The sequence below is a fragment of the Strongylocentrotus purpuratus genome, unplaced genomic scaffold (assembly GCF_000002235.5).
Source record: "Strongylocentrotus purpuratus isolate Spur 01 unplaced genomic scaffold, Spur_5.0 spur5_scaffold_10, whole genome shotgun sequence".
Classification (NCBI taxonomy): domain Eukaryota; kingdom Metazoa; phylum Echinodermata; class Echinoidea; order Camarodonta; family Strongylocentrotidae; genus Strongylocentrotus; species Strongylocentrotus purpuratus.
The window spans coordinates 6,207,339-6,220,994 of NW_022145595.1; the positions used below are offsets into that span (position 1 = coordinate 6,207,339).

A 13,656-nucleotide genomic window follows, 5' to 3' on the forward strand; every position below is an offset into this window, starting at 1 on the left:
CTTAGGGGTTTTAGGCATTTAATCACGGTCAGATGAGCATATTTAGATGCCTCATTAATTTTTAACACTGGCAGTTAACTATTTTTTCTTTCTTGCTCTCATTCTATTTTATTTCTCTTTAATATACTTTTTCAAAAAAGTGGGGGGGGGGGGAGGGATCTCAAGAATCATATTTATTGCCTGGCTGTAAATTTAGTAATTTGTCATTCTCCAACAAACACATACAAACGTATTTACTAAAAAGTGAGGAAAAATCTCGGAAATTATGTCATGTCTTTCCCTTTCCTTCCTTCTCTCTTATTTTTTTGATTGGGGGGGAGGGGTCAACAGCCTGGGAGTCAAGGCCCTTTCGGCCCCCGATCTCCTTCTTCCCCCTTTTCTTTTTTTCTTCCTTCTTTCTTTCCCTTCTCTCCTCTTTCCCTTTCCCTTCTTTTCCTTTCTTCTCTCTTTTTTTTTTTTTTTTTTTTTTTTTGCGGGGGGGGGGGGGGGGGGGCCAAGGCCCGCTCGGCTCCCCCCTGGATCCGCGCCTGGTACATGGCGCTAGGGTGGTGAAAAGTTAGCGTAGGGTGGTGAAGAGTTACTATTCCACTTTATCCATAGACAATGTACATGACGCTAGGGTGGTGAAAAGTTAGCGTAGGGTGGTGAAGAATTAATATTACCATTTGTCCATAGACAATGTACATGACGCTAGGGTGGTGAAAAGTTAGCGTAGGGTGGTGAAGAGTTAATATTCCAGCCTATCCATAGACAATGTACATGGCGCTAGGGTGGTGAAAAGTTAGCGTAGGGTGGTGAAGAGTTAATATTCCAGCTTATTCATAGACAATGCACATGACGGTAGGGTGGTGAAAAGTTAGCGTAGGGTAGTGAAGAGTTAATATTCCAGCTTATCCATAGACAATGTACATGGCGCTAGGGTGGTGAAAAGTTAGTGTAGGGTGGTGAAGAGTTAATATTCCAGCTTATCCATAGATAATGTACATGACGGAAGGGTGGTGAAAAGTTAGCGTAGGGTGGTGAAGAGTTAATATTCCAGCCTATCCATAGACAATGTACATGGCGCTAGGGTGGTGAAAAGTTAGCGTAGGGTGGTGAAGAGTTAATATTCCAGCTTATTCATAGACAATGCACATGACGGTAGGGTGGTGAAAAGTTAGTGTAGGGTAGTGAAGAGTTAATATTCCAGCTTATCCATAGACAATGTACATGGCGCTAGGGTGGTGAAAAGTTAGTGTAGGGTGGTGAAGAGTTAATATTCCAGCTTATCCATAGATAATGTACATGACGGAAGGGTGGTGAAAAGTTAGCGTAGGGTGGTGAAGAGTTAATATTCCACTTTATCCATAATTGACAATTTACATGACGCTATAGGGTGGTGAAAAGTTTAGATCGTGAAAAATTATATCCATAGAAAATATGCACATGACGGTGACATAATGGTGCAATAGTTTATGTGATTTGGTATTTAAAGAGTCAATGCCCCCTTTCCCAGAGAAAAGGCATATATATGCATGACATGCTTATAATTATGGTGCGGGGATATATTGCAATTCGAAAGAAGATAATAACGTTTTAATTTCTAACATAAATGAGGTGAGGTCTTAGTATAATTCTTTGATTTGCCCCTAAGTACTGCGCTTTACCCCCCCCCCCCCCCCCCCCCATCATCTACTCTCATTATATCCGACCACCATGCCTATTTTAATTGGTAGCCAGCCATCGTTGCACTGATCATGCCTGATGGATACAATACACAAAGAATATATTGCGTGTGTGTAGTATAGCGGTTGTACGTGTACAATGCGATCCTTACACTTATCAAATTGGCATTTTTTACACATAAGATGGGCTACCTTCATCTCCGATTAGGTGTGTGAAGAAAAGCTTCACCCACAAACTCCAGCTCCACTACTCTGTGTGTAGGCCTAGTCGTTTTACGTTGATATCGTGTGCGGTGTTGATGGCATTATTACTAGCTGGGCTCTCGTGAAATCATCACTTTTACCAACAGATTAACTTTTCTGCAACAGACTAGCGCCGGTACCAGGTAATTTAACGTTTGTAGTCGGTCTCTAATTGGGTCAAATCATCAAATTGCAGGAAGTAATCTAATTTTAAGCTAAACCTAGACCTAGATCTAATCATCATCAGTCTGTCTAATCATCATGTCAATGACAATTATTGTGGGGGTTGGGGCCTGGGCATGGGGTTGGGGTGGGATGCACGTCCGTACATAACACTCCTTTACAAACATATTACTAGCCCGAATTCACAAAGGAGGTTTAAATTCAACTCATGTCTTAAAGTTAAATCTTCATTTACATTTAACCCATGGCCATGGTCTAAAATTAGCGTAAAATAAACTTGAAACAGTCAGATGACATATGACCAATTCTTCTTCTTCTTCAAGATAATCTGCCTCCTTCAATACTGAAGATTCTTGCAAATGCTGTATACTCGGCCTGATTGGGGTGTGCAGGTGGACCATTACACCGGGGTTTCCCCCTACTCTTAGACGAATAGTGCAATGGGTTCTTAACGTGCAAGGGTGGTGACTCTCCTGTACACGGGGCCTCCATTTAACGTCCTATCCAAGGGACGGAGTGTTTTCCACTTGACATAACCTGCGTCTATGAACAAGGGGAGGGGCACGTTAACACACAACGCAGACTTCAGTCATCCACCTGGGTGGGAGTCGAACCCAGAATCTTTGGTTTGACAGGCAGACGCTTTACCGACTGAGCCAACTCGCCTCCTCAATTACTGAATTTGACTTGCACAATCGCAATTTTAGCAGGATTAGGCAAAGTAATAATTACCCTTAATTTGCGCTAATTTTAAACAATGGGTTATGTTAATGAGTTGGGGTTTAAAACTTGGGATAAATTTAAACCTCCTTTGTGAATTTGGGCCAAAGACTTCTCTTTTGCTTTTGGATTTAACAGAAAATATTCACCAAATAGCACTAACCATTCATGAATATTTGTCGTGTATAATAATTAATATTGTCCAACATAATTCTTAGAAGATTTATGAAATATTGCTTGTAAACTTCTTCAAATTGTTGTTATAAAATGTAAATCAACTGTCCGGACAAACAATGTCTGGATTAGACTTAGAAGTTAGACCAAAAGCTTCAGTCTCTGATATCGATGGTTCTTTTGCTGAGACTCTACTACGTCTGGCTCCACTGCTTGTCCGCCTCTATACATAACAAAGCTAGGAAGGTTGACAAGTTTCAGTTTTATTGAAGAATTAGCCATGCCAGATGGCTCCACTGCTTGTCCGCCTCTATACATAACAAAGCTTGGAAGGTTGACAAGTTTCAGTTTTATTGAAGAATTACCGATACCAGACGGTTATTTCTGGCAACGTTTACTCTATGAATACTTATGTGACGGGCCTACACTGTATGTAAGGGTAAACAGAAATAATCGTCTGGTACCCGTATGGGAAATTATTTAATCAAACTGACATTTGCCAACCTTCCTCATAATCAGACAGTGACCCTAGCCGTATGCACAACGAGGACTGATTAGCCGATTTTCACCATAAGTTGGCGAAAATTTATAAGTTTTTCTGTATTTAGAGTTTTTATAGACTTACCAGTTTGATTTCATAGATAAATAAATGATCAAAAAGAATATATATCTAATTTTCATATACTATCAAAATGCCATTAAAAACAATTGTAAAACATTAAAATATAAGGACTTACTTTCACTTTCAGTTAATCTGTCAATTTTTTTGTAAAAACTGTGCGCTATAAACTCATAAACTGTATTGCGTAACCTCCCCTCACTAACCCGTACGATGTACTCTAGTCTCATCAGTGGAGTTGGACGAACTAACATTTCTCTGCGCTTCCAAAGAGCTTTGGAAATTATTACCCTGGCTTAAGCTCCAGCAGCCATTATCAGCGCACAGTGGATTTCAAGAAATAATCCTACCAGGTACCCATTTACCTCACCTGGGTTGATTGTGGCAAATGTAGATTAATGTCTTGCCAAAGGACATTAGTGCAGGACTCAAACCGCGGATCTCATGATCTACAGTCCGGTGACGTATCCACTCAACCACGACACCTCTACAATGGTCTTTGTCTTGAGACTAGTGCTGCACTCAAACCTGTCTTGGTACATTTGGGGTAGGCTAACCATTTACACTAAATCTAAGTGTGCCCGGAGACTAAATTTGGTCCATGGTGGAATCGCTAAAAGGTAAGGTTGGTGTGTTTACACCTAAAATAAAAGGATGTTCGAGACCAATCTTAGGCACCCTGACATACATGTAGGTTTGGATCTTGGTGTAATGGGCATCTAAGACTTTGGGATGTTTCACAAAGATCCTAAGTTGAACTTATCTCTAAGTTGGACTTAACAATTATGGAAAGCCGTTAACATCTATGAAAATATTTTGTAAAAGTTATTTTATAAGGCATAAAGTGTTGATTCAAATCATTCATGTTTTCTATTATCAAGGAGATTTCATGTTCTTGATGTGGAATTTATAAAAAGTCTAAAAAATTTGAATTTTTTTTTTTGCTTTTGAATATATTTTATTTTAAGACTACAAATGGCTCTCCATAATGTTTAAGTCCAACTTAAAGTTAAGTTTGACTTTTAATAGGATCTTTGTGAAACAGGCCCCAGTAATACTCGGGCCTAAAACTCACCCAATGCTCATCCCATATTCTTGGCAGAAAAACTATTCACCATGGCTATGGACGCCCAGGACAGATGCTACAAGAAAGTGGCCTTCACGATCGGAAAAGCCCTCTCCCCTGAAGAAATCCATGACTTCAAATTTCTGTGCAAGGACATTCCAGGTTTCACCCAAACAGACATTGATGAGATATCCACCGGCCTTGCCCTCATAACCAAACTCGAACAGTTAGCCGTCCTCACAAAGGATAAAGTGGATGATGTGATTGAAAACTTGAATTTGGTGAATAGGAAGGATTTGCAAAATGAACTGGAGCAATATAAATTACAATTTATTACAAGATCAACAGATTGGCAAGTAGGGGGGCCAATAGCCCAACCAATGAGTGCACAGTTTCAGCAGAATAACGGATACCAGTCGGCAGGTAAAGTATCATTCTTTATCAAAAACTTTAAGGCTTTGGAAAAAATTGAACCCTATGCCTTTCAAATGGCCCCTATTTTTTAATTAGGGGGGGGGGGAGGGGTCCATGTGATTTGACACTGAATAATCTTACTCTAAATCAATCGTTAACAACTTCTATAAATTCTGCTTCTGAGAAATGTTTTCAAGTTGCCCTAAATGAAAAGCTTAATTCAAGATGGGGATGAATGTGTGCATCTGACACATGAGAATCAAATGTATATACTGCATTTAAAAACATTTTCAAAATGCAGAAATTTGTTATTTTGATTTCATTCCCAAAAGAGCTAAATCCAAACTGGTTTCATTCCAAAAGGATTTAAATCCACTGTGGCAATTACAAATTTGCTCATCTGAACCACATTTCCTAAAGCCAAGTTTCACAATTTTTGTTGTATAAATTGCATTCAGTCTCTGCATTCAGTGCAAAAGAGAAAGCTGGTTGACTTAATTCCATACTTTTGAAAAACTTTTAGTTGGCAATTTAGGAAATTCCTCTAGGTAGTTGCCATCTCAATGCCATAAATTTTTCAACAGTACAACATACTCAAAAGATGTACCATAATTTATAACCAGAAATGTATGTGTGCATGAAATGTCTGAGAATTTCGCAAGTAGTTCAGATTCCCAAAAGTTTCACTATTGACACAAGACTATATATTTTTTTGGAAATGCCATCCTTTACAATTCATGAAAGTTTCATATTAAAATAGTTTCTTGTTTTACAATTTCTGTTCAAGTACATGTGTGTAATTATGATGTCTTTTCATGAAAATATTTTTGGTTGTATGTAATTGTTTATTTTCAATCAATTTTCTCTTCTGTAGCTTACAACGCACAAAATCAGCCGGTTGTAATGGGAGACGGTAAGTTGTAAACATCTTGTGTTTGGTTATTAGGAAAATTAAATAATTGTAATAATGATATTGGATATTTTGTTATGGTGCACATATCCAAACACAGAAGGTTCTCACATCATTCAAGGAATAATTCCTTCCAACTGGTACCCATTTAACACCTGAGTGGAGAGTGGGAATTGTTGATTAAAGGTAATACATAGTTTTGGTATGGGGTCATGAATTTGGTTCGAATGAACATATTGGAAGTATATGCGATCCTACAATATTCAATGATCGTTGTCGTGGTTTAAATCGAGTCTAAAGTTATGAAATTGTAAATAATAAACTATTTATGTTGTATAGCTCCCTCTCAAGATATTAATTAAGCTATAAAACAATGTTTCTTGACTAAAATCGACCGATTAGCTATTCCCGTTTGGAAATTATATATCACAACTACATATTCTGAGCTTTTCATGGTCGCAGCTACCATTGTACGGCCGTAGGCGCTATTTGAAATTTTATCAAAATTTACTGGGAGCAGCACTGGTAAATTTTTATATTCAATTTTTCTCGAAAGCAGAAGTGTTTTAGGAGCTATTTTCTAGTGCTTATAATACATCCACAGGGGCATCCAAATAATAATAATATAATAATATTTAATTTTTATATAGGGCTTAATACAAATGTCTCTAAGCGCTTTACAAATATACTATTACCCCGGTTATTGGATTCAGTGCTTGCCCGCACACAATGTGTGCACAATCTCCACTCCCTGGGGAGCATTCCAGCCGGGTGTTACTTGACGCTCACAAGCTGTTTGACCAACAATGACGGTCACATTCTACCGGGTACCCATTTAAAGAGAAGGTTGAGTTGTGGGAAGAGGTGAAAAATAATTTGTGAGCGTAATAATTCTTATTATGCAAGTGTGGAAGATCATCAGATAGGACATGTTCCCTGAAAAGCGTGGCTCTTCAAATGCCTTTATATTCTAAATATGTCAGTAACATCGTAAAACTCGGGGGGTAGGATTTTTACGCCACGTGTTCGTGTAGTCCTATATACATCTTTCTGTGTACAGAGTTTGTAACTTTACCAAGACTTGGCCAAATTTCTTATCATTTTGATGATTCTAGAACCTTGCAATACACACAAATTCTTATATGCTAGATGATCAACCTTTTCTGGTCGATTCCACACCGTTTCTTTCACAATGCAATCGCATGACCAGAACTCAACTTCATCTTTAACACCTGGGTGGAGTGTAGCAAGTGCAGGTTTATATCTTGCCAAAGGATATTAGTGCCGTGTCGGGATTCGAACCCTCGACCTTCGCATCTCCAGTCAAGCGCCTTAAACCACTCGACCACAACACTCCCACAAATATATCAAAATTGTAAAGAATCACTATCCACCCAATTTTCAAAATTTCCCAAAACTTTTATTACCTTTAATATCTTGCCAAAGGACATTAGGGTTGCATGTTAGTTCTTCATGAACAGCATTTAAAAAGTATTGTAAGGCCTCCATCTTCTCAAATTTACTACATGTACTTGTTAAGGCAAAATTAGTGCTCCAACCATAACAACTTACAGATTTTTAAACATGGAGCAAAGATGGTGCCGGTGAGGGGGTGGGGGGGGGGGGGAGGGGGGGGGGGGTGGATGATTGCCCCATATGATTTTGCTTTTTTTCCCTTTTGCCTGTTAGAGGTATTTCGTTTTAATGCTGTAACAAGTACTCTGTCATACCCCTTGGTTGGGGAGGGGGGGGGGGGAGGGGGGGGGGGGATGATTGCCCCATATGATTTAGCTTTTTTTCCCTTTTGCCTGTTAGAGGTATTTCGTTTTAATGCTGTAACAAGTACTCTGTCATACCCCTTGGTTGGGGAGGGGGGGGGGGGGTTGATTTCATGTAATGAGAAGTTATTCACAGGTTACCTTTTGGGACATATCTTCTGAGCCTTTCATACATCAAGTGTATGGCGGCGGGGCGGGGTACATCTGTTATGCATGCGTAATTGTCCGTAAGCTATTTCTAGGTTCCTCAATTTTTTGATGGCAGCTGTGAAAAACAAGAGAAAGATATTCCAAATCTTATCGACAACCAGATTGATACAATAATAAATAATAATATTCAGCATTTATATAGCGCTTAATACAACTCGGACGTCTCTAAGCGCTTTACAGATATGCAATGGAAGGCCCTTCTCGAAACTTCAAGAAAATGACAGGCTTAACTTACGAATACCCCACCAAAACATGGTATGTTAGTTAGTCGTCCAACGAGCCATCAAACCCTTCATTATAGTTTTCGAGCTTGCCAACAAACACAACCAAAAAAAGTTGACCATAATCATTTCTATGCTTCAACTTGCTTCTGCCCATCGCACATCCAAACATCATATTTTTAGTATGTCTTAGAATATTTTCATACGTTTTTTTCGTAATGATCCACTCCTAAAATTGCTTGAAAATGTTGATTAATTGCTGTGAATACTGTACAAAATAAGATAAAGTACACACACACACACACAATCGACACTGGCATGCACAGCGCAGCCACGCGAAATAGACCAAAAGCAAGTTGGCCACCAAACTATCTCATTGCTACCCCAGAACGGGGGACCTTCACATTTTCAGTGATTTAGTTTGCCTGCCCCATTCCTGGCAACTTGTAAATGCTCATGGGGATCACGATAATGCATTTTTAAAAATGATTTTCATCCTTTGTTTTGTATGATTTGTTCTTCTATGTAATTTATTTGTACACACTTTGTTTTGCCGATTAAATAATAATGATAATAATAATGACAATATTTTTGTCCTTTCCAATCCACTTCTTACAGATCTTAGTACAGAGTTTGACATCATTGTCGAGAACATCGGCCGTGACTGGCGACAGCTAGCAAGACGTCTAGGTCTGAGTGAGGTCGACATCGAGTGCATCACGGAGAGCCATGGAAGGAACCTGAGAGAGCAATCAAGACAGGCCTTGTGGACATGGAAAAACAGGGTGCGCAGGGAGGCCACGAGGCAGGCCCTTATCGGTGCTTTAAGGAAGTGCAGGATGAACTACATCGCTGACATTGTTGAAGGGTTCATCAAGCAGTGAGGATATTGTCAAAGAGTTTGTCAAACTTTGAAGACGTTGTTATGGGTATATTCGTTCGTTCGTTTATGTTTCCGTAGATCAAGATAAGTTCAACGTTCCTAAATTAAATTTTGATCTTCGGAGTTGTTGCTACAACCGCCCGTGTCAGACATGTTGCCCAGGGGTGCGAGATAGGACTCTTGGGTTTATTAGGCAGTAAGACTTATTTATTTTGATGAAGTTGTGAAGGCACTGCGTAGACCTGGAAAGCTTCATCAAGTCATTTGGACCTTGATAAAAGGTTCTTCCAGAAATAAAGATTTTGTCTGATGGAGTCAACAAGCAGTGAGGACATTGTCAAGGAGTTTGTCAAACCTTGAAGACGTTGTTTATGGCTTTATTAGGCAGTAAAGACTTATCAAGAATTTTTTGGTGATGTAATGAAGGCTGGAAAGCTTCATCAAAACATTTGGACCTTGATAAAAGGTTCTTCCAGAAATAAAGATATTGGTTGATGGATTCATCAAGCGGTGAGGACATTGTCAAGGAGTTTGTCAATCCCTGAAGACGTTGTTAATGGGTTTATTAGGCAGGCAGTGAAGAATTATCAAGGATCTTATTTTCATGATGTTGTGAAGGCACTGCGTAGACCTGGAAAGCTTCATCAAGCCATTTGGACCTTGATAAAAAGTTCTTCAAGGAATAGAGATATTGTCTGAAGGATTCATCAAGCAGTGAAGACGTTGTCAAAGAGTTCATCAATGGTTGAAGGCATTGTCAGGATGTTCCTCGAGCCATGAAGTCATTGCTGAATGGTTAATGAGGAGGCACAAGGCATTTCATACAATGCTTAGGAGTTCAGGGAGCAGTGGAAACATTATGAAGGAGGTCATCAAGCTGTCGAGACCTTGATACGGGGTGCTTCAAGCCACAAACGAAGAGAATGATCTATCAGGCTGTAAAGACATGGTCAGCGAGTTTCTTAAGCTTTGAAGACCTTGTTATAGAGTCTATTTAGAACCTGGGGACTCTTATCAAGGGATTCTTATCAAGGGATTCTGTGATGATGTGGTTAAATCACGAAGCTGTGCAGATATTGTGGAAGGCTTCATCAAGCTACAGTGAAACCTGTCTCTGAAGACCATCCAAGGGAGACCAGAAAAGTAGTCTTTATAGACAGATGGTCTTTATGGACAGGTTCCTTCAGTACATGTTTCAATGAGAAACCATTTTCAAGGGAAACAAAAAATGTGGTCTGTGTAGACAGGTGGTCACTTAAGCAGGTTAGACTGTATTTAGACCTTGGTAACTAGTTCTTCAGAAAAAAGAGAAGACATTGTTTGATGGATTCATTAATATTTGTAGACATCATTGAGGGTACATCTTTCATCCAGGCCTTAGACAGCTATAGCTCATCAAGTACTGGTTGACCTTGAAATGAAGGTCAGCTGCCAGGTAATGATTTGGGATACTCGGAGAAAGTGACTATCTGAAAGGATTGGACACACTACAGATCAAGATGTTGATCATAGCTTTATTATAAAGAGTACCTAGAAAATCCTATTTAATTTTCATATTAGATAGATTTGATGAATATGACTTAAGATTTTCAACAGAAAAGGATTTAGCTAATCCATACCGATATTTATGATCAACTCTAAATCAACATTAAAAAACCATCGGTCATCAAATTATATGGCTATTCTAAGTCGATACTGCAGGGATTTTGGCACATTGCAGTGGATGTGCTGTGTCGTCCGATCCAGCGTCTAGCTGTAGTGGCTACCGCAGCGTTCTCTGCCGCACGTTACAAACTTTATAGAAGTTAAATCCAAACTTAATGTTTCACTAAAGATTATTCATCGTTGTGAGGTTTACCAGCATCCTTGAACATGGAGAGATTAATGGAATGCCCATGTTATACTATGAGAGTAAGAATTTATGAATTTACGTGTATTAACAAAAATATTTTTTCTTCGTTGAGAATAGCGATGAGTGCTGACACCGTTCAAAAGTTTACATGTAGCTGTTGATCTTCTGTGTTATGATATCGCAATCTACTCCTTAAAGGCAGGGTATTCTACTGACACTACTTAAAAATTTACGTATACTGCCATCTGCTGCCCACAATGTCCCAATCTGTCGACAGCAATGTCCCATAATGAACCAACTGCATGAGGCTTGCGGAATGATGCTTGGGTACAGGAACCGGAAATCATCATGTGTTCGTCTTTACAGAAAGATTGCGCAATTAAAAATACATGTACATTACAGCAGTGGTAGCGATGTCGGTAAATACCCTGCCTTTGTTGTGGAACAGCAGTTTAAGAACTCAATTTTAATAGAATTTTGACTCTAAACACTAACACTTAAAACCAACACCTAACACCAACACTGTCCCTTGGAAATGATTTTGTAAATTAGATTTGAACTACATTTTGAATTATATTTATCCATTTTTTGTTAACATATGATGTTTAAAGGTAAAGACCAGTTATGGTCATGCGATTGCATTGTGAAAGAAACGTTGTGGAATCGATCAGAAAAGGTTGATCATCTAGCATCTAGCATCTGCAAGCTTCTGGAATCATCAAAATAGTAAGAAATTTGGCCCATTCTTCGTAAAGTTACAAGCACTATACACAGAAAGATGTATATGGGACTACCCTATATCTCTCACAGACCATGAGAGAAACAAATTTACCAAATATATGAATTAGTAGGCGGTTTCCCGGCAAATTTGTTATCATCATGTATTAGTCAAAACATATTCTTTCACATGATTGGTAATGAGAGCTTCCATTTCATTTTTTGAAACTGGGGCGTTTCCAAGACTGGTCTTTACCTTTAATGATAGGTATTCAATCATTTCAATGAATAAGATATTTTGCTAAGTTTGCTTCTAGGCAATTAGTACACTTCTTGTGCACCATAAAAATCGAGCAGAAGACAGCTGAATTTTGTATTCAATGTATGCTTACAAACCATTGTCCTTTTGGATCTACTGTAAATCGAGGGTTCAGTGACACAAAGACGTAACTCTATATTTTGCCAAAATGAGTATTTGATATCAGAATGTTCAGAAAAATGTTGTCTTTCCAGGAAACACAAAGACTTAACTCCACCCAACACCACACTGAAGTCAATCACTAGTGAAACATAGACTTAATGTGCTCAGTGACACATAAACCACCTTTTCTCAAAATGGCCAAAATGGAGTTAGGCCTTTGTGTCACTGTACAAAAGTCTTTTGCATTTTATAGAATATTTTCACATGGTGCCAAATATTTTCTTCATACTAGTATTTAGGAACACATATTTTATCAACATTGTGCTATTTATTTATCTACTTCAATATTCATGCTGGCTTCATTCACAAGTGTCAGCCTTTCCATAAAAATACACCGTAAGAAAAAAAGGGACATTTTGCCTATTTTTAGTAAAATGACACCAAGATCATCAATTTTGGGACAATATATTTTGATTATTTGGCTATTTTTGTGAGGAAATGTCGTTTTCAAAATATGCTTCTTTTGCTTATGTAGTCATGCTTAAAGCAGCAAGACATTTGTGCATGACATCTTTCTATACCATTAGCTGTGTTGAAGAGAGCGGTCATGCATTTGTGGTACCTTTCACCCCTAAATAGTGAATTACTCCAAATGATCTTTGATTGCAATTATAGTATTGCATGCATCCAAATGTTCAAAGATTGTTTATGATATAATCGAGTCAGATAATGTCAACATGTCCATGTTTTCTCATAGGGAATTGCCAACAGCAAAGCATTGCTGTACCGGTAGTTTTATTGTAAGTGAGGCTGTAGTTCAGTTAATCTTTGTTCTGGTGAGGGTTATACAAAATAAATTCCCTTATAGAATCCCAAAAAACTTCAGAACTATGGAATTGTCAAGAGGCATTGATGAAGAAGAAATGTACTTACAACTGTCTCAATTGCTGAGTAATCTGCAAAATATATAGCTTCACCAAAAGCTGTAAAGCATTCAAAGTCTATGTCACCTGTTCAATCGGTTTACATTTCAATGATGTGTGTTACTTTCAACAGCACTTTGACTGCATGACTGGACAATTTTATATTTTTATATTTATTTATTTTTGTTCTTGATTACAATCATATAGTATCTGTGAATCCTTATGGCTATGTATGATAGTTATATGAAGCCTCAACATGCATTCAAATGCATCATTTGTATAATTTCTTGATTTATAATGACTTCACTGTAACGGTTTACTTAGCTCTTTCCACATACAGTACCAAATATTTTTAGATGAAATCTATGGAGATAAAATCTGTCAAGATCCAAATCATGCTTGTTATGTGTAGTAATTATCATAGAGATGTACTAATCTAAGTCTAACCCTTGATTATAATTTTTTTTATTATTATATACCTAACCATTACATTTTTGTATTATTATTTCTTCAAGGGCCTAATCTACTTGGTATTCAATTGTACTTTTTATCTCATGTTTCCACTGTATGGAAATAATGCAGTTATAAAATTGTCCTTTAACTAATACTATATATACTGTTATTGTGTATACCGTTGAGGGTTGTAAATAGGAATGAT

General features: G+C 38.1%; 1 protein-coding gene across 1 annotated transcript; it reads left to right on the plus strand.

Annotated features, from left to right (window-relative positions):
- The first annotated feature begins 1,667 nt into the window (after window positions 1-1,667).
- LOC100887852 (FAS-associated death domain protein-like) lies at window positions 1,668-9,781 on the plus strand. Its single transcript, XM_030979302.1, has 4 exons — window positions 1,668-2,050; window positions 4,706-5,092; window positions 5,958-5,996; window positions 8,821-9,781. Exons 2-4 carry the CDS (start codon window positions 4,720-4,722, stop codon window positions 9,084-9,086), a joined length of 678 nt encoding a protein of 225 aa, XP_030835162.1. The 5' UTR covers window positions 1,668-2,050; window positions 4,706-4,719; the 3' UTR covers window positions 9,087-9,781.
- Window positions 9,782-13,656: the final 3,875 nt, after the last annotated feature.